The sequence below is a fragment of the Anguilla rostrata genome, chromosome 14 (assembly GCF_018555375.3).
Source record: "Anguilla rostrata isolate EN2019 chromosome 14, ASM1855537v3, whole genome shotgun sequence".
NCBI classification, from domain to species: domain Eukaryota; kingdom Metazoa; phylum Chordata; class Actinopteri; order Anguilliformes; family Anguillidae; genus Anguilla; species Anguilla rostrata.
Window position 1 is genome coordinate 39,940,471 of NC_057946.1, and position 26,413 is coordinate 39,966,883.

At 42.6% G+C, this 26,413-nt stretch overlaps 2 protein-coding genes and 1 long non-coding RNA gene across 3 annotated transcripts in view; 2 read left to right on the forward strand and 1 right to left on the reverse strand.

Moving 5' to 3' along the window:
* The first annotated feature begins 412 nt into the window (after positions 1 to 412).
* On the forward strand, positions 413 to 10,600 carry LOC135239130 (uncharacterized). The gene is made up of 3 exons (XR_010325290.1): positions 413 to 646; positions 6,006 to 9,087; positions 10,472 to 10,600. It is a non-coding gene; the product is annotated as an uncharacterized LOC135239130 (long non-coding RNA).
* gfi1b (growth factor independent 1B transcription repressor) lies at positions 5,962 to 18,414 on the reverse strand. Its single transcript, XM_064307563.1, has 7 exons — positions 18,204 to 18,414; positions 16,942 to 17,067; positions 15,154 to 15,336; positions 14,551 to 14,780; positions 13,337 to 13,474; positions 10,458 to 10,623; positions 5,962 to 6,175 (listed from the first exon to the last, which is right to left on the reverse strand). The coding sequence occupies exons 2-7, from the start codon at positions 17,054 to 17,056 to the stop codon at positions 5,997 to 5,999; spliced, it is 1,011 nt and encodes a 336-aa protein (XP_064163633.1). The 5' UTR covers positions 17,057 to 17,067; positions 18,204 to 18,414; the 3' UTR covers positions 5,962 to 5,996.
* A 4,829-nt stretch (positions 18,415 to 23,243) lies between these two features.
* LOC135239960 (hamartin-like) overlaps positions 23,244 to 26,413 on the forward strand; it is a 33,701-nt gene continuing 30,531 nt past the window's right edge. The window contains exon 1 of the mRNA XM_064308982.1: positions 23,244 to 23,541. The gene's annotated coding sequence lies outside the window, so the exon portion shown is untranslated. The remainder of the gene's footprint in view (positions 23,542 to 26,413) is intronic.

Genomic DNA, 26,413 nt, shown 5'->3' on the forward strand with positions numbered 1-26,413 from the left:
ATTTGGTGGAAGTTTGTCTCCTTACTAACAGAAAATATGAGCATCAAGAAAAAATAAATTCCTCAGAAGCATTCCATAACAGTGGGAAAATATAATTTTGTACTTTCTGCAAAATGTTAAATCTCTGCCAGACCCTAATTTCCTTGGGTGAGGAGCAGTCGAATGTCAAGGTTTTCTTGACCTGCGACCTACTCATCAACAGACTGCTTGAAAACAGACCTAACTGAAACCTCTCCCGTTTGTGGTGAGCTTTCAGTTTGGTTTTGATAAAACCAAAACTGTTGAACATCTTTGTCCTTATATGGGAGAACACTGAGCAGGGATCTTTTATGAATGCATGAGTGTAGCTGGTATTCACAGATACTCTTCATTTTGACCAGAGGTTCATCCCTCTGGTCTTAACACTGAAAGTTCTGTCCCTATTGTTGAATATAAACAGGCTCTGATTTCCACCGTTGTTGAATATAAACATGCTTTGATTTCCACCGTTGTTGAATATAAACGTGCTTTGATTTGATGGTTGTTTATGAATATTTAAAATCCTTTGCTAGCTCTTCAGATGGAACCAGAACCTCCTGTTACCAACTGGAAACTTCCAATACAAGAAAGCTTGAAGGACAGGAGGAACGCAGGAGCTAATTATCCGGTGAGCACTTTTTACACGCTCGCACTTTTGATTGAGCTAACCGCATTTCACAGTTTGGGTGAAAGAGCTTCACTGGTTTAACTGCAGAGTAGCTGAAGGCCCTGACACAATGCAGCCCTCCAGCCAATCAGAAGTAAGCAGCCCTGTGCTCATTGGTCAGGAGTGAAAGTACAGAGTGGCAGGGTTTAAGGAGTTCCTGAAATGGAGAGGTCAGAGGTCACTGGGACTGTTAGGCAGTGTGTGACAGAAAACGGTCTGGATCCTCATCTGCAGTCTACAGCCCACAACTCAGGAAGTGTAGGTAATGGGGGATTTACTTGTGCCCTGCAGGAGTAAGGAGAGGCTACACACACACACACACACACACACATATTCACACACACACACACACTCACACACACACACACACACACACACACACACACACACACACATATTCACATACACACACACACACATCTCACACACACACACACACACTCACAAATGCACCACACACACCCACGCACACACACATACACACACACATATACACACACACACGCACACACACACACATTCACACACACATTCAGACCAGCACACACATATTCACATACACACCTGTCTCTGAGCAAGAAAGGAGAAGTAGAATTGTTCCACCCCCATCACCCCCCATTCCCCCAGGCTAATGCTAACCTCGTTCTGTGCCAACACAGGCCCTGTTTGCTGAGCCGTCATGGCTCCTGTTTCACAGCACAGGCCCTGTTTGCTGAGCCGTCATGGCTCCTGTTTCACAGCACAGGCCCTGTTTACTGTGCGATCATGGCTCCTGTTTCACAGCACAGGCCCTGTTTACTGTGCCGTCATGGCTCCTGTTTCACAGCACAGGCCCTGTTTACTGAGCCATCATGGCTCCTGTTTCACAGTGCAGGCTGCGAGGGATTCAGTGGGAAGTCTGTGCACCGTTTTGATTTGTTTTGACTCCCAACACCAGGATGTGAGCCTAACTGTTCCCGGCTTGGCTGTGTTGCTAAGGAAATATAAACAGTAATTTGCATGATGACCACAGATTTGTGTACCAACTGTAACTGACAGAGGTAAGAGTGGCATTTCTTTTCTCTCCCTGCACAAGGACACTGATTTCACCCCCCCCCACCCCATTCCCATCCCCACCCCCACCCCCCAATTCCAGTTAATCTCTAAATCAGTTTTCTAAAAAACACAAATTATTTCATGTTTTCAGCATAAACAGATTTGAAAAACAGCACAACTTTGGCTCACTGGAATTTTTCTTTTTTTTACTTCTAATTTTCATTTTCAGCACTCAGTTTCACTGACCAGGCGTCCTCATGTTCAGCCTTTAGCGCCATGCTAATTTCAGCTGGGGGTCTGTCAGTTAACCAAGTAGAATGGAACATTTTACAAAAGGAATCATTCACCATGATACGTAGCAGAAAACGATTGTGTTCATTGTTAAACTTATTACAATCCCTTTATAAGGAATGTTACATTTTTTGTAAAATTAGTGTTTCTCTCTGACATCATCCATTACATTACATTACATTACATTACATTACAGGCATTTAGCAGACGCTCGATAAGTGATTTACACAACTTTTACATCGCATTTACATTGCATCCATTTATACAGCTGGATATATACTGAAGCAATGCAGGTTAATTACCTTGCTCAAGGGTACGACAGCAGTGTCCTACCTGGGAATTGAACCTTGGACCTTTAGGGTACAAGCAGTGGAGTTTCTTACCCATTATACTACACTGCCACCATCCTTCATTGGACATTAAGAGTATGAAAACTGCGTTCACGGATGGCCCCGGGGCCACGGTTAAGGAACCCTTCGGGAGCCACAGACAGGGTAGAACCCGTGAAGTCGGCACGGTTCCGACGTCTGTGCCCTTCGCTGGAGCCCACGTTGACTCTGCTGGCTGAACGCTGCGCACAAACAGTCTGCCCACTGCCACATGTTCATTACTACTGAACACAGTCCGAAGGTTCCTCATGCATTTTTAAAGTCCACCGAGTGTCATTATGACTAGATTCAGGGCAGCGGATGGACTCTGATCTGATTGGTCAGCTATAGTGGTGAAGCAGTAAGATACCTTTCCTGAATTGTTCTCTGCGAAATTCAGCTACGTCCAAGAAATTATTTCGATAATTTATGAGGGGGGTGCAGTTACGCGACTGTTCGTGCTAAAATGTGTCGTCTTCACACGGTAAATTCCATGGTTACCCGCTTTAGCCATCATCCTTTTTTCCCCGTTCTTCGGCTTTCACGTGTGGGATAATGTTACAGGTATACAGAAGTTTCCTAATGAGGTTATCTGTCTCGTGGTACTTTTCGTGTTAAAAGAAAACTGTTGGTTGGCTAGATCAGAATTAGCCTACGCTTTTTTGATTATAAATGAGTCTTCTGTGCCTTCTTGATAACATTTTTTTTATTTATTCCTGAGATTTATTGTGGACAAATTTACCTTCCATTCAGTTTATGGTGGGCACAGGACGGATGACAGAGCAAGCGACTGACAGATAAAAACAGCAGGCTCCCTTTCTGTGTAGTGGCATTATCCACTTAATGCTAATGGTAAAATGTCCCTTTGCCAAATCCCCAGTACTGTGTGGGAAGGCACCCCCGACTAGGCCAGTATGATTACTAATATGAACCGTTGTATTGACCTGCATTACAGTCGCATTATTGCTGTGAGTAAAAGCGTTGACTTTTTCTTCACAAACTCACTTCGGTGAGTTAGATTCAGTGATTGTTGATCTCAAGAACCTGAGTGTGAGGAAGAAAAGGTGTAGTAATTGAGTTTACCTGTGAGTTAACGTTAAGGACAAAGGTTTGATTGAATCTCAGTCATTGTGACCACTCTCTTCCCCTGCACACAAATAGTAGCTATTTGATCACAAAGCAGCGGTGGTATTTTAGTTTTGAAACATTCAGTGGCGGTTAGGGTTAGGGTTAGACACACAGAATAGAAAACAAATATGTTTTTTTGTTGATGAATGTCCACAAGCATTGCCTTGGGTGTGAACATGGCCACGTTCAGAACAGCAGAAGGGACTTTCCTCAGTGATTCACCTGCCAGAAATATGGGAGGGGCCTGGGAAATAGTGGGAGGGTTTCTGTGGTCTGTTGCTATGGGAGTGATGAAGTAAAGCTCACGGAGTGCAAGGGAGGATATTCCGAAGAAAGACCTTCGGGAACCGCGAAATACAAGTCCGTCATTAAAAAAACAAAAAAACACACGCACAGGCTTTGGGGCGATTTAAATATTGAGAGCGTTCTTGAAGTCGGATAACCGCAGCATATAACACCATTTAACTTGAAGTCTGCGTGCCAAAACATCAAAACTATTTGATCGTTCACCTCATCTGAAAAACAATTTAAAAAGTGTAGATCTTTAATTAATTTTAGCTTTTGAATATGACTTGTACTCTGTTAACGATGATGCCGAACCAGCTTTTTTTTTCTTTAAAAGTGTTTTCTTTTTCTTTTCTTTTTTTTTTTTTTTACTTTAACCTGATTTGCCTTTAAACTGCTTTAGGGCATCCACCCACCCTGTTGTTCCAGGGAGGCGGTGTGCTGAGGGAGGCAAACCGGGATTTGTTTGCCAAAACTGATCTACACTCGGGCAGTGAGATCAAAGATGCTATGGTCATGTGACAGGAAGAGAGACGGAAGAAATCTGGGTTGGGGGAGGTAAAAAAAAAAAATTAAGACACCTTTGGAGGCAAAACTTTTAAGATCTAATCAGTATTCTTAGTCATTATAAAAACTCAAATTGGGAGGACGCTATCTCATCGATCCTCAAGCGTAAAAAAGAGAATCTAATCAAGTAAAGACCGAATCTGCCATGTCATAATCCCTCTTGCTACATAAAACTCTTTTTCTACTTTTGACTCTGTTTGCGAAACTTGCTTCGCAAGGGATTTGCATACAGCTCCAGGTACATATTTGAATGAAGCTTGACTCCCTCTGTATCTCTGCTTATTCCAGAGATTTATGCCTGCCTTTGGCAAAGGACACTGCTATTGTCACACAGCACTGTCCGTGTTAGGATTTCTGTATCCTGCTCTTCAAGGAAATGGACGTTCAGAGAACAAACAAAAAAGACGGGAAAAAAAGTGTTTGCCTGCGCTTGACGCTGTCATTCTTCAAGGCAAAGCAAAGAATTTTCATAAAATGTATTCGCAGTAATCTAATCACCTGTGCGTACGTGCGTATGCGTGTACACGAGTTCTCACCGATTCCTTGACTTATTTTAAAGTTTCAATAAAGAATCACAGTTCCATTCAAAAGGATTTCTCTTTGTTTAATTAAATTCTTTGGCTCTCATTACAAAAAAACACTCATATTTACGTAATATTTCATAAATACTATGACACATATACACATTCATTTCTTTGTTTTGATAAAATGCTATTCTTTAAATAACAATACACAAAAGCATAAAATGCAAACGTAATGCAGTCCTTCACTGTTACCTGTAGTGAAAGGAGCTACAGCAATAACAAGCATCCAAAAAGGATACAGGATGGAGAATATACTATTGACTTTGCTGAAATTTCTATCATTTCAACAGCTTTTTGCCTTTCATCCTTTTATTGGATGGAGAGAGAGGGGATGCAGACACTGGCTTGTTGCCGGGAGAGAAAGTTGCAAAGGTCTTGCGCTACACTGCATAAGTTGCCTATCGGTTTGTCTCTGCGTTCTCATCAAAAATGTCAACACCAGTCATACACACTTAACGCTTAATTGTTTCTCTTCAGCTGTCCGACTGTGCAAGTTACCTGACTTTCAGCATGCGTGCGTATGCCTGCGAGTGTGTGCGTGTGCGTGCGTTCATGTGCGTGTGAGAGAGGGAGGCAGAGAGATGATATTTACAAAAGGTGTTTGCAAAAGCATTTCATTTTGCTTTTGCTTCACAAAGTAGACTAACAAAAAACATGAGTTACAATTGAAGAATGTGTGAGTATATACACGCATACACACCTGCACGTGCACACACACACACACACACCTATTTCTAAGAGATGTGAGGATATTTTTACTGGAATATAATACTTTTGGTGTCTGGCATTTGCCAGAATAAGTACCCTCATCTCTCTCTCTCCCTCTCTCCCTGCCTCCCCCTCCCTCTCTCTCTCTCTCCCTCCCTCTCTCTCTCTCCCTTCCCTCCCTCCCCCTCTCTCTCTCTCCCTCCCTCCCCCCCTCTCTACCTCTCTCTCCCTCCCTCCCTCCCTCTCTCCTCTCTCTCCTCCCTCCTCCCTCCCTCTCTCTCTCTCTCTCTCTCCCTCCCTCTCTCTCCTCTCTCTCCCTCCCTCCCTCCCTGTCTCTCTCCCTCCTCACTTCAGGCCATGTTGACTCTCGTGGTGTCTCCGGAGGTCCACCTTCCGCTGGAAGCCCTTGGCACAGATCTCGCAGCCGAAGGGCTTGAATCCCGTGTGCTTGCGGCTGTGTGTGATCAGGTTTGAGCTCTGGCTGAAGGCCTTGCCACACACCTGGCACTTGTGGGGCTTCTCTCCTACAAAAAAACACACACGTACACACACGCACGCACGTACATGCACACACCATACACACACACGCACACAGATGTACATTCACAGTCAGTCTAGCCATTGTGTAATTGACAGTGCAAATATATTTGTGACTTTCTTGAGAACATGCCTACCTGAAGAAAATTAGCATTCTGATAACTAATACCACTGGTAAAATAACCCACATGAATACAATACAATTATTTACTATTTCTACAACTGATGTTCAGAAAGTGCCTGCCATATCTTTTTTTACTGGACCACAACAGCAGGGCCAGCCCTATAAACGCGAATGTCTGTGACTGACTGAGTGACTGAGTGATGAAGTTACACCATTGGTCGGGCGAGTTATGAACTTACACCATTGGTCGGCCGGTCCAGCCATATGCTAGGTTTTGACCTGGTCTTGTTTCAAAACTGCACACTACCGAAGCACAGACAAAGGTAAAGGCAAGGCAAAGGTAAATATATTTTGGCCCAATGCTATAAAATTTCAGTTGAGCGGATTCATGATTCTAATAAGTAATTATCACCATGAAAAAGCACAGACATAACAATGACTTGGGGGAAAGAATCATACTATTGTTCAGATTTGTAAAACAGTAATAAACATTGGTAAGTTTTACGACGTTTGCTGATAGGATTCTTTCAGAACATTTTCAGCAAAGTGGAAGAACTAGCTATGCAAATACGCAGGCTGATAGTTTAAGGGTTTTTTTTTTTCTTAATTTGCTTTATCAGCCAGAGTCACATTGCAACTAGAATCTACTAACTGTACCTCTTTCATTTGAAAATGCATACTACATTAGAAAGAACAAACCACCAGACAAAGTCAGTCAAAATGGATTGAAAGAAATATTCAGAACAAATTGTATGAGATTGCATGAAGTTGGCACAGAGCATGCTGTTTATATTTATTTGACTGGATAACAGGCACCTTTCCCCTTTTCTGAAAAACAATGTTTCTTTGCCTAAAAGCAGCAACCTTTTTCAGCCAATCAGTAATTTGTCACTAGCTAATTCTGGGCACTTGCTTTGCCTCATGAATATTCATAATATTCAGTACCCTCCCAAATAACTCATTCCCTTGATAAAGATGAGCAAAGAAAGATATATAAAATAAACAATCCACATAATTACTGCAGCAACAGGTAACTGCAAAAGTAAACTGAAGCACTTGCATAAATGGGGGACACAAAGTCTTTTGAAAGCAGGTGCTGCCTTCCACACTGGTATGACTGCATTAAGCAAGCGAGTAACATTCCAGCTTGCTCACGGTTGTGTATAAAAAGGCTGGGCAGGCTCACATGCATAGTATTCTGGCTGGAAGAAAGAATCTCATTGGCTGGGAAAGAGCAGTGGACGTTGGGGGCACGATTGGCTGGAGCTTCAGTGACTAAGATTGCTGAACCTGCTGATCTGTCATGAGGAGCAGTGGCTAAGACTGCTGAACCTGCTGATCTGTCATAAGGAGCAGCGACTAAGACTGCTGAACCTGCTGATCTTTCATGAGGAGCAGTGACTGAGACTGCTGAACCTGCTGATGTTTCGTGAGGAGCAGTAACTGAGACTGCTGAACCTACTGATCTTTCATGAGGAGCAGTGACTAAGACTGCTGAACCTGCTGATCTTTCATGAGGAGCAGCAACTAAGACTGCTGAACCTGCTGATCTTTCATGAGGAGCAGCAACTAAGACTGCTGAACCTGCTGATCTTTCATGAGGAGCAGTGGCTAAGGTGATGTTTCCATGGAAGTCTGATGGAAAAGCATCAATTGGGAGTAGGTCTAAAGTGCATGTTTCTGGACCGTGCTTTGATTCGCTACTCTGAGTCAGCTGACTGCAAATATCCAACATGAGCAGACATTTTCAACAAGATCAGACTGTCGAATGCTTTACAGAGTGGAATACTACGGTTGGTGCTTATTTTGGTAGTTACTTGTACAGTATATGCTAAAATGAATGGGAAAATAATATTCTTCACACTAATATAATTGCACCAAGGTTTTGGATAAGATTTTTAAGATTTTGTTTAGCAAATATTATTTTATTGTCCAAAAAAGATATGTTAAACTCACACCTCCAATAATCTTTAATAATCCAACAAAAAATGGTTATCTCACAATGAAGACAATTTTGTAGCTGTCAATAATAAGAATTAACAATGCACATATTTGCTAAGTGTTGCTAAGGCTGCAATGCTAATAATCAATTTGAAATTTTTAATTTTTGCCATTCAAGTGGCACTTTTATCCAGAGGGACTTACACAGATTATATTTTCATACACAATCCATTTATACAGCTGGATGTTTCAGTGGGAAAATGAATGCCGTCTTATAGTGTTTTATGAGAACGAAGTCCCACTGACTGTTCCCCAACTGGGCACCAAACCCACAACCATAGAGTCACAAGCTCAGTTTCCTCACCATTACCGGTGACCTGAAACGGCACGCAGCGGCTACCCCCAGAAAGGCTACTGCCACAGCCGAGCTGGTGGACTGCTTATGAACTGCAGGGCCTTCTAAAAATTAGCAATTAATTTATTTTAAGTTCTAGTGTTGTATTTGTTCTGTTGGTAAAACCAAGCTGGAAAGCAAAGAAACACAGGCTGGTAAAGCACATGACCAAGATCAGGTGCATTTCTCCCCAAACATTCCACCACAGGTGACTGCTCATGAACAGAATTAGACAAGCTGGTTCCTCCCCCAACCCCCCCCCCCCCCGCTCTGTCCTAACGGCGATGCACCCCACCTGTGTGGGCTGATCACATTTCACGCCGCATAAATCTGATGTGAAGCTGACAGCCAGCTGTAATCTGACAGCCGGGTCACAGACACCGCTGGCCTAAAGTAGGGATTGGAGGATGAGCTTTTTCTGTGTTTACCATCAAGAGCTGGTAAGGTTGCGTCTACACCGGAAATAAGATCCTGTTGACTCCCTGTCTGGGAACTTTACACAACCCTTCCATAATGTACTTGTTCATAAGGCGAGGACCGTGGAGCGGGGCCAGATTAGATTGACTGGCAGCTATATCACGATCTGTTATAACAGCGGCCATCATCTCTTAAATAAACACTGAGTGCCTGAAATGACTGTGCAAACGTTGTTTTGTATATCAGTGTTCTTCTCTTTCTGTCTATCTCTGTCTTTCTCTCTGTGTCGCTCTCTCCTTCTGTCTCTCCCTCTCTCTGTCTCTCTGTATCTCTTTCTCTCTCCTTCTCTCTGTCTCTGTCTTTCTCTCTGTGTTGCTCTCTCCTTCTGTCTCTCCCTCTCTCTGTTTCTCTATATCTTTCGCTCTCCTTCTCTCTGTCTCTGTCTTTCTCTCTGTGTTGCTCTCTCCTTCTGTCTCTCCCTCTCTCTGTTTCTCTATATCTTTCGCTCTCCTTCTCTCTGTCTCTGTCTTTCTCTCTGTGTTGCTCTCTCCTTCTCTCTCTGTCTCGCCCATTCGCTATATCAAATTCAAATTCAAATTCAAAATGCTTTATTGGCATGAAATACACTTGTACTTATTGCCAAAGCGTACACATATCGATATCTCTTTCTCTGTCCTTCTCTCTGTCTCTATCTCCGTATCTTTCTCCCTCTCTCTATCTCTCTGTCTCTCTTTCTCTCCATCGCTTTCTCTCTCTGTTTCTGTTTCTCTCTGTATCCTTCTCCCTTTCTCTATCTCTCTGTCTCTATTTCTCTCTATCAATTCAATTCAAATTAGCTTTTTTGGCATGACCTATATATATACACATATTGCCAAAGCATGAGTAGGACAAAAAAACACAGACGAATATAACATTTAACAATAGTTAAGAAAAGTATACAAACATTTATTTTAAAAAGGAGATTATCTCATTGTTTATGTCTTATTAATACTCAGTTTGTGTCAAGTCTATCTCTTCCTCTCTCCTTCACTGTCTGTCTCTCCCGCTCTGTATCTCTTTTGCTCTCCCTCTCTCTGTCTCTATATCTCTCTGTATCTCTTTTGCTCTCCCTCTCTCTGTCTCTATATCTCTCTGTATCTCTTTTGCTCTCCCTCTCTCTGTCTCTATATCTCTCTGTATCTCTTTTGCTCTCCCTCTCTCTGTCTCTATATCTCTCTGTATCTCTTTCTCCCTTTTTCACTCTCTCTGTCTCTCTGAAATTCAAATTCAAAATGCTTTATTGGCATGAAATACATTAGTAAAAAGACATTAGGGCATGAACATAAATTGAACCGAACAGTAGATATATATCTAACTCTCTCTCTCTTTCTCCCCGCCCTCCGCCCGTCCTCACCTGTGTGTATGTAGGTGTGCTTCTTCATGTCGGACTTCTGGTGGAACCTCTTGCCGCAGTACTGGCAGGGGTAGGGCCGCGTGTCCGAGTGGATCAGCAGGTGGGTGGACAGGGTGGACGAGCGCTTGAAGGTCTTCCCGCACATCTTGCACTCGAAGCTCCTCTCCTGAGGCGCAGAGAAACGCACGTGAGCTCCGCCCTCTTTCCAGCCCCACCTGAGCGAGCTTTCGGAGGTGAGCCCAATGCTCCCTCGAGCTGGAGTCCCGGGCCTCACGCTATCACCCTAAAATCAGCCTCTAATCTTTACCTCACAACGCAGCCCAGTTAACTGTGTGATACAATGCCTCAATTTGCCAAAATGAGTAACATTAAGACGTGCAGCTCTACGGGACCAAGGTCTTCACTCGGCACAAGGGGTACATTCACGTCTTATTGCTTTTTATGATGGAAGAAACGAGGGGTTCTAATTTATTCATAACTGACCAGAGTAAAACACAGGTCACCTGACACATCTGTTTCTACAAGCTGCAAGTGACGTTTTATTTTTATTTTCATTACCTTAAAATCAAGAAGAAGAGTTAAAAGTGTACAGAAATATGCCACAGATTAGAGACTTTCTCTGATTAACGCTACAAATGAAAAGACACGTTTTTCATTTGAACTCGACAAAGAATTTATTCTGCTATAGTTTTGAACCCCCTTGGATCTCTCATTATTACTGCGGCGGTACTTTCACTTTGAACACTTAGGGGTTAGAACATACATCCCAGATATACAACAATAAAAACTTTTCAGATTATGACAAATAAGAGAAATTAGGGAGGAAAAGCTTTTTACAAAGCAGGAAGGAGAGAAAAAGGGAGATAGATGAGCGAGAGAGATGGAGAGAGAGAGTAGGATGAGAGAGAGGGGCGTGTGGGTGTGTGAGAGAGAGAGAGAGAGAGGCGTGTGGTTGTGTGTGTGTGTCTGAGAGAGAGAGAGAGAGGGTGGTGTGTGAGAGAGGGAGAGAGGCGTGTGTGTGTTTGTGTGTCTGAGAGAGAGGCGTGTGTGTGTGTCTGAGAGAGAGGCGTGTGTGTGTGTGTGTGTCTGAGAGAGAGGCGTGTGTGAGTGTGTGTGTCTGAGAGAGAGGCGTGTGTGTGAGTGTGTGAGAGAGGGAGGCGTGTGTGTGTTTGTGTGTCTGAGAGAGAGGCGTGTGTGTGTGTGTCTGAGAGAGAGGCGTGTGTGTGTGTGTGTGTCTGAGAGAGAGGCGTGTGTGTGTGTGTGTGTCTGAGAGAGAGGCGTGTGTGAGTGTGTGTGTCTGAGAGAGAGGCGTGTGTGAGTGTGTGAGAGAGAGGCGTGTGTGAGTGTGTTGAGAGAGAGGCGTGTGTGAGTGTGTGTGTCTGAGAGAGAGGCGTTGTGGGGAGTGTGTTGAGGAGAGGCGGTGTGGTGAGTGGGTGTGTGTCTGAGAGAGAGGCGTGTGTGAGTGTGTGTGTCTGAGAGAGAGGCGTGTGTGAGTGTGTGAGAGAGAGGCGTGTGTGAGTGTGTGTGTCTGAGAGAGAGGCGTGTGTGAGTGTGTGTGTCTGAGAGAGAGGCGTGTGTGAGTGTGTGTGAGAGAGAGGCGTGTGTAGTGTGTGTGTCTGAGAGAGAGGTGTGTGTGAGTGTGTGTGTCTGAGAGAGAGGCGTGTGTGTGTGTGTGTGTCTGAGAGAGAGGCGTGTGTGAGTGTGTGTGTCTGAGAGAGAGGCGTGTGTGAGGTGTGTGACTGAGAGAGGCGTGTGTGAGTGTGTGCTGAGAGAGAGGCGGTGTGGTGTGTGTGTCTGAGAGAGAGGCGTGTGTGAGTGTGTGGAGAGAGGCGTGTGTGAGTGTGTGTGTCTGAGAGAGAGGCGTGTGTGTGTGTGTGTGTCTGAGAGAGAGGCGTGTGTGTGTGTGTGTGTCTGAGAGAGAGGCGTGTGTGAGTGTGTGTGTCTGAGAGAGAGGCGTGTGTGTGTGTGTGTGTCTGAGAGAGAAAGTGCGTGTGTGTGTGTGTGTCTGAGAGAGAGGCGTGTGTGAGTGTGTGGTCTGAGAGAGAGGCGTGTGTGAGTGTGTGAGGAGAGGGCGTGTGTGAGTGTGTGTGTCTGAGAGAGAGGCGGTGTGAGTGTGTGTGTCTGAGAGAGAGGCGTGTGTGGTGTGTGAGAGAGAGGGTGTGTGAGTGTGTGTGTCTGAGAGAGAGGCGTGTGTGAGTGTGTGTGTCTGAGAGAGAGGCGTGTGTGAGTGTGTGTGTCTGAGAGAGAGGCGTGTGTGAGTGTGTGTGTCTGAGAGAGAGGCGTGTGTGAGTGTGTGAGAGAGAGGCGTGTGTGAGTGTGTGTGTCTGAGAGAGAGGCGTGTGTGAGTGTGTGTGTCTGAGAGAGAGGCGTGTGTGAGTGTGTGAGAGAGAGGCGTGTGTGAGTGTGTGTGTCTGAGAGAGAGGTGTGTGTGTGTGTGTGTCTGAGAGAGAGCGCGTGTGTGTGTGTGTGTCTGAGAGAGAGGCGTGTGTGAGTGTGTGTGTCTGAGAGAGAGGCGTGTGTGAGTGTGTGAGAGAGAGGCGTGTGTGAGTGTGTGTGTCTGAGAGAGAGGCGTGTGTGAGTGTGTGTGTCTGAGAGAGAGGCGTGTGTGAGTGTGTGTGAGAGGCGTGTGTGAGTGTGTGTGTCTGAGAGAGAGGCGTGTGTGAGTGTGTGTGTCTGAGAGAGAGGCGTGTGTGAGTGTGTGTGTCTGAGAGAGAGGCGTGTGTGAGTGTGTGTGTCTGAGAGAGAGGCGTGTGTGAGTGTGTGTGTCTGAGAGAGAGGCGTGTGTGAGTGTGTGAGAGAGGGAGAGGGCCGGCTCTCCCCAGGTGTGTACCTGTGAGTGTGTGAGAGAGGGAGAGAGCTGGCTCTCCCCAGGTGCGTACCTGCGAGTGGACGTTCATGTGCTGCTCCAGGCTGACCGCGTGGCCGAAGGTCTTGCGGCACACGCTGCAGCCGAAGGGCCGCGTGCCGCTGTGGGAGCGCCGGACGTGCACCTCCAGCCCGTGGGGGGTGGAGAACACCTGGGGGGGGGAGGGGGGTAAAGGGGAGTTTCCTGGGTCAGTTTGGTGATCATTTGAATTTCTGCGCTAGAGCAGCCTGAGTATCCGCTAATATTTTGGTAGGGATACTGCTTTGGCGGTACCTTACTGTTATCTCTGAGTGAAGAGGTAATGATCCGTGGGGTGGGGTGGGGTTATGGTGTTGCAATATTAAGTTTAGGTTACCAGGATTTCCCCTGGAGCATGCACATCACTGGTTCCAACCACCTAGGTCCTGGGGACCCCCTGTGTACACTGGTTTTCCTTTCAACCACATCTACAACCCCAGTTCATTCTAACTAACAGTGACACTGGAATTCTGTGGCATCAAAGCCTGAAAGTTGTTACTGATATAGTACTCACATTTTGCATTAGATGGTACAGGTGTTGAAGCAGTGATGTCTTCATATTAAATGTTAATTCATTTTGCTTTGTTACCCCCTTCAGGATATTCTGTTAATGGTGCAATGCGAGCGAAATCAAGCAAAGGGCCTGCTTCTGATACTGGGAACAAAACCTCCAAACATTCCCATGGACAGCGCTTTGGGCCCCCTCTCTAACTCGTTATTTGGGGGATCAGACCTGGTTTCCCCATGGTTCCTTTTTTTCTCAGTAAAATGGGCTATACAATCAACTGAATTGAATTGAATTGAATCCTCTTTGAAAATAACAATTTGTATAGTATTTTACTAAATGTTGTTGATATTATTATTGGTATTGCATATTATTAAATAATTATTATATTTTGATATAACAATTATTTAATATTTAATAATTATTTAAGGTGAGCTCACCTTGTCGCATGTGATGCAGTGGTACGTGTCGCAGGTGAGCTCACCTTGTCGTAGGTGATGCAGTGGTACGTATCAAAGGTGAGTTCACCTTATCGCAGGTGATGCAGTGGTACGTGTTGCAGGTGAGCTCACCTTATCGCAGGTGATGCAGTGGTACGTGTCGGAGGTGAGTTCACCTTATCGCAGGTGATGCAGTGGTACGTGTCGCAGGTGAGCTCACCTTGTCGCAGGTGATGCAGTGGTACGTGTCGCAGGTGAGCTCACCTTATCGCAGGTGATGCAGTGGTACGTGTCGGAGGTTGGCGAGTAGTGTGTGCTGCAGTCCAGGGGCTGGGGGGTCTCGGAGCTCTGCTTAATGTGTGCCCCGTACAGGGTGCTGGCGTGCTGGAGCAGGGAGGGGGGGAACCCCATCTGCCGGAAATCGTAGGACGGGTGCACGGACTCCCAGGCAAACGGGGACTTGTAGTAGCGGGGATATTCGGGGAGCTGGGGTTCTGTGGACAGACGGACAGGCAGACAGACAGAAGGGGGTCATGGGAGGGTCGACAGAGTCATAAGAACAGCAGAGTGAGCAAACTGTCAAATCAAAACCCTCTCATTCTAAACAGAAGCGTGCACTGAGCACTAATGCAGCTTCTAGCCAGGAGGTCACAAGCTGGAACTCTGGATTCAGAACTAATGTTTACACCTTCGTGAATTTCCAGTTTACTGAAGATTCATTAAATCTGCATCACTTACGGCTGAAAGTATTGTTAAATGATGGCACAACATGCAACACCGCAAGTACTCAGTATTAAAACTGCCAGTAATGGCCACCATTTTAAGAGCTGCTGCAGTGGGCTACTTTCGTGGACAGGTAATTCTCACCTGGAGTGTAATAGGCTCCACTGGAGACCATGGGGGGCACGGGGGGCTCAGGGTGAGCGGGTGCGGGACAGCTGGCCTCCCGCTCTGGTTTAATCGGGGGAAAGGGGTCGGAATGGCCGGGACGCCCCTCGTCCTGGGTCTGCTCCAGGTCGCCGTGGTCCAGCGAGTGCGGGGGACCCGGTTCTGACACAATTGCAGAGTGAACGCAGAGGCTAAAACGTGGCAGTTTATCTTCTAGATTCTTATTATTCCCTCCATTTGCTTATTCGACAGTGTCATCCAGGGTGACTCAGCATGCTAATATGGTGTGATATGTCACTAGACCAACGAGTTCAAATAATTATGTGTTATGGAACAGCCAAAATTAAATTGTAATCAGTCCAAATAAACAATGTCGTGGCAAACGTATAAAATGAACAAAATGTGCAAGAGGATAAACGTTTTTAGGAGAAACACTCAACACTCACCGAAGTGAACACAGATTGTAACCGTGATATTACCTCCAATATAACACTCAAAAAATGAACGGCTGGATTTACTTAAGAAAGTTATGGACAGAGGCTGCATGCCATGTTATGTATTGTATATGTGACTTTCTGATTGTTTTAGTCCCATATATTTTATATTACAAGATCGCGAATTTCACTGTCCATAATTTTAAGTAAATCCAATTCATTTTTTGAGTGTGGTTTCAAGTGTATCATTATTATTATTATTAGTAGTTGTAGTAGTAGTAGTATCTATTACAGGGAAAAGTTTTTAAATGATAAGTGCAGGGACAATACACAAGATTATATTTAACTACAACATTATTTCCACCTTAAATATGAATTAAATATTTTTTTTTAATTGACACAGCATTCCATTTCATAACTTGGCTTTAAAAAACTTTTGCTTGAATGGGTCTGAAGTCAGCTTTTGCTGCTCGTGTATCTTAAAGTTTTGTTTTATTTTTAAAGTTGTTTTTCCCACTCGTTATTATAACTTAAAAAAACACTCAATCTTTGTTCACAGCCACAAATTCGTTTCTGCCTAGTGCATCTGAATCGGACTGAACAGATGTAATAATCTTGCTTCTAAGAGGCACGACACCTGTTTTATGAACAGGAAAGATTACAGGATTGAACGCACTTTATTTGAATAAAGACTCGTTTGCATATCCGTGACAGCAACTCCTAACTGCTCGCCAGGTTTAGGATTTCCATGAAGCAAAGCTAGCCCGGTGTAATCCGAGCGTTAAGTAACAGTTAGAGTCAAGAAAGTGCTCTCAGGCGCCGCCGCTTCAGACAGGCAAGAAGCGAGGATGCAAACTCGTTGCGAAACACTCGGCAGCTCCCGGGTCCCGTGCTTTACCTAATACTGAGTAGTGCATCTTTATTTTATGTAAGTCTGTTTAAGCAAAAACTTATGCAACACAGATACTTTTTAGCCCAAATGTGTTTTTTTTCCTGATAGCTTCCGGTATCCCCCGTTCACTTAAACATTCGCCACAGTCCTATGAATAACAGTACGACACTTCAACAACGAATAACAGATTGACATGAACACAATCCTATTTTAGTCAATCGCAATCGTTAGTTTATAGCTCCAAAAAAATTAAAGCGTTGCTCTCTATGGCGGATTGTTCATGACTTCTTAAATGGAACCTACGCCCAGGTTCGGATAGGCTATGAATCGAACTGGTACAGTTGGTTGAGATTGACAGTGCTTGGGGAATTTTTATTAGGTAGCATATATCTAAGTGTCGTTCAATCTCATAACGGCCCTCATCCCTGGTGCCGTTCTTACTTGTATTATTTGTTGTCTCTGATGAGTCTCTTAGTTCGAGTTGCTCCTCGTCGACGAACCTGTGAGCGTTGTAGGAGGAGCACCGCTTGCTCTTCACCAAAAAAGAACGAGGCATCGTTGGTAAATCTGTTGAGGAAAAATTAAGAGAATGAATTCGCTGCAGAACTCATAATTTGGGACACTTTGGAAATCTGAAAACTTGGCAAGGAATACTCCTTAAGAAATATAGCCTATATATCAATCATTTGAATGTTTTGCAACATAGGCTATAATCACCGTTATTATTATTATTATTATTATTGTTATTATTATTATTGTTGTTGTTGTTGTTCTAAAAATACTACCATTGTTGTTGTTGTACTTTCGTTATCATTATTAATAATATTGTTATTATTATATCTGCATTTTGGAATTTGGCCATGATGTTCAAAGTGAACATCCTGAGTCTTTTAATAATAAAGAAAATAAACCTCATATCGACCATATTATGAAGCACCGAGTGTCTGCACGTGCGTGTGTGTTATTAGGCGCTGAGCTGTCCACGCTCGCTTATACCTATTGGAACATTCTTGAATTTCACGGGTAACATTTGGCGCAAACCGGAGCGCATTACTCGAGCAAAATAAAGTAGATAAAGCCGCGAACAGTAAGGGCTGCAAAGCCGGACAAACGCAGATACGAAAACAGCAAGAAGTTCGCTGGAAATTCATTTTCGGTGACGTCACAATTTATGCAAAATTAGTTCAGGCATCTGACTTAATTTAGCATGAAGCCCTGAAGCTGAAAATCTCAAAAAATAGCATGGAAGGTAATGACCTAAAAATGATAAATAGCATCCCTTTTATAGAACGGAATCCACTTCTGGTCATCGACAATATTGCCATTTACTCGAAACTGTCATTATCGATCATTTCAATTACGTGAAATAGACTTTGTGTATGTCATATGTTAAATAGTTTTCGTTAAACACAGCTGATTAATTATAAAGTTGTCAAGAGGTGTGAGACGTGCTAGTTTGTATATAGAATTTTTTTACATAAAATATATTTACGAAAAAAGCGCGTGGTGTTTCATTTATGATGAATGATGACATATGGATCCTGTGCGTCGAAATACGCATTCTCACATTCACCCAACTTGGGCGCCTAATAATGCCCTGACTGCATCAGATCGATCTCAGATGTTTCTAAATTTTATAAGTGAGGCAAGGATATAACCTGTATTTTATCACAGGTAACTGAGCTACTGTAGTCGCCACTTACCGACAATTTTAGGCGAGCCAGACGAAGATGTATCAGTACGTTGATGTTCGCGTTACTTGTCAGATTTGACCCCTTTTTCCTGTGAGAAATATAAACAATTCCCCTTTGGTATGCCCTGGTGAAACGGTCTTGTCCTGTTGCTTAAAAATCCCTTCTTAAATTATTCTGAATCCTAACCACTGTCACAGTTCTGACTTTTAGCGCTGCCCGCCTCTCTCCCCTCCCAGATTTTCAATCAGATAATTTTGTGGTGGAATCTGACTGTGGTTTCGACCAATGAGAAGGCTAATACAGAACTAAAAATTTGCTTACCAAAATACGGGCAATTTTTCTTCTTTTTTACTCCCACGAACAGTTACGAAAAGATTGGAGCTCCAAAAAATGAGTCTAAACTATTTTGTTAATTATTTTGTATGATAAAATACTTCTACAGATATTAGTTCTACATATGTTACGTACATGTTTATTACCTATAACAATCGTGCAATATTTTCTCAAGCTTAAATAACTCATTTTGGCCATGGATTTGGCACTATGATTCCACACGAAATTTCATGTTGAAACGACCCAATAGCTCCTATCATTGCGTAGCCTATTTTCTCAGTTATATCGGTCTATAGATTAATAAATTCCAAATACACCCAGAATTTAATTTCGGCTGCTTAAAATTTCATAACTTAGTTGAAAAAGAAAACAAAAAACAAAACGAATTTTATACTTTGTCATTGTTATACTTATTTTATTTTGTTAAACGTATTAACAGGAAAGGTCTAAACAATTGTCGTAAATTTTACTATTTGTAACATTTCTCAAAGTCTGTCGTAAAAGGTGAACGATTCATAAAATAAACCAGAATCCATTTTAAAATTCCATTTTTGTTCGGTTGAAATGACGGGGTCTCCTCTGAAAACGATTCACTCGGTGGGGATGTCACAGACAATGTAGCTACTTCTACAACGCAAAATAATGTTTTAATAGGCTATGTTTGATATTTAAGTGTAAGTGTAGCTTACTAGCTTTTATCGAAGAAAGGTTATTAAGAAAAACAAAAGTTGCCACACTGAACAGACTGACAACAGGCCAATAGCTAATACATATTCAGCAGCATCAAATGTATACTAACAAGCAGTCTGCAAATAAAATATCAGTCTTCAAATAAAATATCAAAAGGATTTTCAGAAGTAACAATAAGTCTAGTGCTAACGGACAGACAAGCAGACAAACCGAAAACAGGCTATATGTAATGTATATATAGATGCTTAAAAGCTATATGCAGATATGCATGTTTAACTTTTAATAACATTTTAATTAGTTTCACTTTTCTTATATATTTTAAATTTTTCATATGATTTATATATAGGCCTAGTATGTGCCGACAAAACCTCAAGTGTGATTGCATGTGATTTTATGTCCAAGGTCTCAGAGTAAATCAAACTATAAGATTTGCTCTGTACACATTTCGTTGCCTACTTTACCAGTAGTCCAACATCAATCAGATAGACTCTGTCTGCTTTCTCTGCTGAATAAACTTTCAGATTTGATTAAAAACTACATGCTGTGCTGTATGGTCTCGGATTAATATAATTGCGCCATAGCCGCGTCTCTGTTTTCTTTGTAAAGTTTCCAGCTATTTCTTTCCCTACAGGGAAATGTGAATTATGTAAATAAAGGCCATCGACTGGTTTGTCTTTTGTGACAGTTGACCCCTGATGAAACCTGTCCCCAGCCACACTTTAAAATAATTTCACTGTCTACAGCATATCTGCACATCAACTTCCATTTTTAAAACTAGAGTTAATGAACACCTCAATTAAACAAACAAAAAAGGATGTGTATATATTCTGTGTATATATTCAGATAGGCTATATATATGTAATAAGAAACTTAATTTTTAATCTCTCTTTCTTTCTCTCTCTCTTTCGATACACAGATACTCTCCGATTATTTGGCAGATTCTTTTATCCAGAGAAACTTACAAAAGTCGTTTGAATTAGGCTACAGTACAAGCATCCATTTACAAAGCAAGAAATATAGAGAGAGCGATTTGACATTTTCACAATTAATTACTTTTTTCAGTGAATGTTTGTTGCCACTTTAGACCAACATTGCAATGATCAACCACAAGGAAGATAAAACATTTATTCGTACATCCGATGATAGCGCTCTCTAGACTTACAGTTAAGAGCACCGTTAATTACCGACCTTCCTGCGTGACAACCAGCTTCAGTCCCACCAACACACCAAACCAGTATTGTCAGTAATGGAGACTATGTATACATTCATATTTGCTCTGTCTAATGTTTTATTTACATTTCTGCAGGTAGTGTTGAATCATTTTTCGTAGTCTGAGTTCATGACCAATGTAAAGCACGGAAGTGCATTTGCCTAATGCCCCAAAAACATATTTTAATGTGTTTAGTGACATAAATATAACAAAACGACAGAAAGCAACAAAGTAATCTACCTTTCTTACAAGTTTTTATTTATTTATTTTTTACAGTGTGAAACTGGGCACAGTGTGATCACTGCAGCGGATGTTTCCTAAATAATTGAATCTATGCGCCACCTTGTGGTCGTGTTTATTTTTTCAGCCAACCCCGCAGTTGGAGGTGGGAGGATCTCTGGACGCGCCGCAGTTCGGCATGCATCAGAACAGACCTCGTGCTTTTTTAATACGAACACTGGGCAGTGCAGCCCCGCCAGTAGCGCATAAAGGAACCAGGGAACTTAAATAAAGGCTAGTTTGTGCAGCAGACCAATGGATCCATCATCCTAGAGATTCCGTGTAATGATTTTTTGTCCTAGAAGAGCCAATGACAAGCACGTTCAATATATAATAGAGATAAGGGGTGTTATGTGATAATGTGATATGCTGTGATAGTGTGTGACAAATTGAACTGGTCACAGGAGGGACAGAGATCACAGAATGAATGGGCATGGAAGGCCAACATCAAGCACAATGCTGGTCTTTCTGAGCCACAAGGTCTGCTTGTTTTTTCCAATCAAAAATCAGAATTGAGCTCAGAACATCATCATCCTCATGATAATAATAATAATATCCATCCATCTATTCATTATCTATACCCGCTTATCCTGAGCAGGGTCACAGGGGATGCTGGAGCCTATCCCAGCATACATCTGGCAAAAGGCAGGAATACACGCTGGACAGGCTGCCAGTCTATCGCAGGGCACACACACCATTCACTCATACCTATGGGCAATATAGGGTCTCCAATTAGCCTAACCTGCATGTCTTTGGACTGAGTGAAGAAGGAACCATGAGGAAACGCAGGCTGACATGGGAATAACATTCAAACTCAATAATAATAATAATAATAATAATAATAATAATAATGATAATAATGTAATTTATGGAGAGTTAACGTTGTGTTGAACAGCTACCTGAGGCACCAAAAACTTTCTATAAAGAAGATTAAATCATGCGTACCTGTTGAACAGTTCAGTTCCCGGATGATTGCATCCATGCTGGCTCTTGCTCTAACCTCTGCTTTTAATGTATTTTTAAAAGCCTAATAGTGACTCAGTAATATTTTGACATTTGTATTAAATAATCTGTCAATAATCTATGTAAGGTAAGAATTAAAAAGTAGCAATAGGCTTTGACCAGTAGATGGCACTATATGCTTTCAAAATGCTTTGTAATGTAACACCACACCGAGGAGAAAGTTTGTGTGGTTTTCATCACGTACAGATGAAACATGCTTGATGAGCAGTAGTTCGGGAATTTAAGTTGTGCTTAGGGGAAGGCACATATACAATGCAACACATACCATGAAATAACCACAGTGTCAAAATATTTGCGTAAATAAATGCAAGCATTTAGGTATGAACTCTGCACCTTGAACTAATGCACTTGTTGTACGTCGCTCTGGATAAGAGCGTCTGCTAAATGCCCGTAATGTAATGTAATGTAATGTAATGAAGAAAAAAAAAGATTTATTTAGGATCTCTGCGATTTGTCTTCTTCTTTTACTGCTTCATTGGCAGTATTTCAGTATGTTTTGTTATTGTTCACAAGTGTCCAAATTTCAGTGACATTACAGTTTTCACCAGGGCAAAATGTCATGCACCAGACACTCAAGCAATTTTAGCTTCAAACCACCATACCCCAGCATGACTGGACCAGCTGACGCAGTGAAATGGCAGACTTGCAGTGTTCAGGTGAAGATCCATAAGAGACCACTGAGACAGTCCTGTAGACCCTCCTCAGCCCCTTACCAAGATACCACGGAGGAGCCCTGTTTTTTTTAATTGTCTTTTTTTTTAGTTATGTCAGAAAACACAATTCCGAGATCAGTGTTGAGCGCTCTCCTGTGGTTGCAAGAATGTGTGAATGGCCATCTCATCAAGTCCAAATGTAAGAGATGAGTTTACAAAAAACCCAAGAGTAAAGTTTCAGATAAAATAATGCAATGGAACAACGGGTTGAAACAGGGAATTTTAAATGAGGTGTGGATGGGTACATTGCACATTTGTGTTGCAGCCTCTTCCGTATTTGTTTTGCAATTGAGCAACGGGAGTTTTCTGGTCCTGTCGCGGCTGTTGCAGTTCTCAAGGGACCTATATCTGACCACCCCAGGTCTCCATTTATACCTATAGCCAGTCTGAATACACTGGCCTACCCGTGAAATGCTAACCACTGCCCGATGAAGCTTATTAAAGGCTACATTTTTTGGAAGCTTGGTAGCTTTCCAAGGTTTTCTTTGGAAGGTGTTGTGCTCAAATGAACATAGGCGGTCTTAATTCATATTCATTATTTAATCCTCTCGTTTTATTAGTGTCAGTTGGTGATAAGAGTTGTGAAAAAAGTTATGAGTGACAGCGGCTTCTCTGGATATATTCAGATTAACTACTAACAAATGAAAAATGAAACGTAGTTGGTTCATCGACCTCCAAATGTCGCTCATTTTCACTTTTCAGTAAACACACTTATCTATCGGTCCCCAACACGTTCCCCAAGTCTTCGCCTCTATTTATTTTCGGTCCAGCGCCTGCGCGAGGAGCCTGAGTCACGCGAAAGCCGCCTCACTCCAACACATCCCTCCACCCGGAGAAAACAATACGTAGAGTTTCCAGTGGTATTTCAACATTTATACCTGTATACCGGTGCCATTTTCAAACAACAAACGAGTGTCATGAATGGAAAACAACTCGAAAGTATCACAATTGCATTTCACAGGTTTCCCAGTTAGCAAGAAGTTAGTCTGGAGAGGTTGAGGATTATTTTGTCTGTGCGGCAGCGGAAGAGGACTGCAGAGGGTGTGGGCGTGCGGTGTTCAAGATGGCGGCGCCCTATGGAGTGGATCTGCTCTGATAGGTAAACAGGTCCATTTAATTAATGCATTGCAAAATGTTATTAACCCTTTTCGTGTTCAGTGACACTGTCGATACAACGTATTTCTTGTAGCCATCTTAAATTTTCCGTGTTCTCTCATTGTTGGCGAAATAATACTTTTTAGATTTTATCCTTATTTCCATTACTATATCTGATAACAGACTGGACGATAGCTTGCGTTAGAACTGCCTTTCTAAAAATCTTAAATAAAAATGTCACACTCTAATGTGTGTATAAAAAGGCGTCTCTGTTTGTAAAGATTAAGGGCTTCCTAGCTAATCGGATGTAAGCGAAGTCTGTCTATTGTTCTGTGAGTTGTTTACGCCAATGCCGTGGTCTATTCAGTGTGAGCGCTTAGCGCAGTGACAGCAGTTAAACTGGTTTTTTACATCTAGTAGCTTGCAGGTATCAGCGTAAACAACAATGTATCTGTCATTATGCATGCTTCCTACCTACCGTTAGCCAACGGTAGCTAATTGGTGACTGTCTTTCCGTTTGCTTGTTAGCGTAAGTTGTTTGTTACAACCTCCTAACGTAGCTATTTATCTATTCACTTCATTGCTTCGCTGATTGGTGCAGAATATTTATTAACTCTGCTGTCTTGACATGATTTTTTGGAATTCACATTTCCCAGCTTTACACAAGAGGCAGTATCCGTAGCTATCTGAGAACACATTTAATACATATTTCATAGATGTAAAATCTCATATTTGGGCGTTTATATAGTCTAGTTAGCTGAAATTAACTTATCTCGCAGTGTTTTATTTCAGAGGCTCGAATGATATGAATGTAACGTATCAGTAAAAATGTCAACGACGTTAGGCAATAAGCGGATGTTTGTCCTGTTCTATAAAATGACTAATGTTAAATCAAAGGCAAAAACAGATCGGAAACAGTTTTGAGTTGGCAGCTAATCCTGGGACTGTGGATATTTTCTGACGTAGGTGGCTAATTGTAACGTGCGAAAGTTAGCTAAACTCAACTGGTGCAAGAAATTACATCAGTTATCGCAACTATCTGTCTGGTTTGCAAAAACTGCTAATTTTGTTGACACTCGAGCTTGCCAATCGTGGCGAAAAACTTAAGTGTCATTTACGAAAACCCAGCTCGACTGTCTAGCGTGTTGACTGATAGACCAAAAAAATTTCTAACACGCACCTACTGAGTTGATAGCGCCAGTTATATAAATGGCAAAGATGCACTGATCGTATGGTATTGCATCATTCGTAGCTGTAGATATCTACACTTCGACCATGTTGACCACACGCTTTCTTGTTGTAGCCTACATTAAACTACCTCTTATTGTACATTCTCTGGACACTACTTAGGTACTGACGTTACATATAAGCGCTTGGGCAGAAGTTAAAGTGTAGGCTACTGTTGTTTTTGAAATGCTGAAAATTGAACTTGGCCTTATCTCAGGGGCGCAAGGGGCTTGCGCGCGGCGAGTTCTCGTGGAGGTCTCTAGTAAAGCCGGGGCTGAAGACAGGAGAACGCCGGCGTTTTCGCCTTGTTTTTCTTCCACCGGGTAGACTGAGCCTGTATGCCAAATCCTCTCTGCAAATCGGCCAGACTTTGAGTTCAGTGAGCTCTGTGACGTTGTGGGCCGCGCAGGGTCGTTTGCATTGAGAGAGGCGGCGCAGGAGGCTAGGAAAGATGTTGCTCTAAGCTTGGCTAGGTACATGACCCAAATTGCTTCAGTGAACATTCTGCTATGTAATTGGAAGTCAGTACAATGTAAAATGTAAACTGTGGTGCGTAAACCATCCTGTGACTTGTGCCATAGTGCTGTGCCCAAGGCAGTTTAATGAGGAATGAAGAGGCTTCAGCGTTTTAGGCTAAATGGACATCTAGTAGTCATCTAGAAGCTCGTGCGTTTGCCGTTTGATTTTCTTTCCGGCGTGCAGTCCTATTGCATGGCCAACACACCCTCTTAACTGCTGACAACTTTTCTCCCCCTCTATATTTTGGACACTCGGTCTCCTAGAGTACAGTCAACAGGACCTTGGTGCTTGGCACAAATAGCCCATTCATAGCGCTAAACTCATCTCCGAAGGATTCGTTTCCATGACACTACATACAGTACGTTGGCAACCGCCCGTTGCCATTAGAATCTGGCGTACATTTTGGACACTGCGCAAATTTGTGAGCCGAGCCTCCCCTCAGCCAAAATGTATGTGCTGCAGATAATGGTGTAACCAGTTTGCAAAGGGATTATGTCTGCATTGCATCGTTCGATGACCACTCCATCTACTGTACAGTGATTATGTATAGAACAGGAATAATAATTATATGACAATATTGAATAAAAAACTCAATGATAATAATAATTGTTATTGCTGTTATTAGTTTCTTTTCCTCTTAATTGTTCGTTATATTAATAATAATAATAATAATAATAATAGTAATCATCATCGTCATCATCATTATTATTATTATTATTATTATTATTATTGCAGTCTTTTTCTCAAAATGTAATCATGAATCCTCATAGATGCCTGGTTTTTGACATGTAGGTGGACTGAATCACTGCCTTTTATGCTGTGACTTCAAATTTGATGGGTTCACGTAGTATTACGGCCATATTGTGAATATACTTTTGTGCTATTGTTAGTTATCTTGGTCTGTCACACCCATAACCTCCAGGTCTTGCAGAAAGGTTCGTGAGGTTAAATCACTTCAGTTACTACCACAGTTGGCAGCAGACGGGATCACATGACGCAGCGGCCATACTGGATGTACCAGATGCTCATTTAATATGCGTAGGAAAATTCCCCCGCGTTTCCTCCGTGTGTGGTTTGGTGGCCTTGTTGCATATGGCCGTTGTATGCCCGTGTCCATGAAATTCATTCTG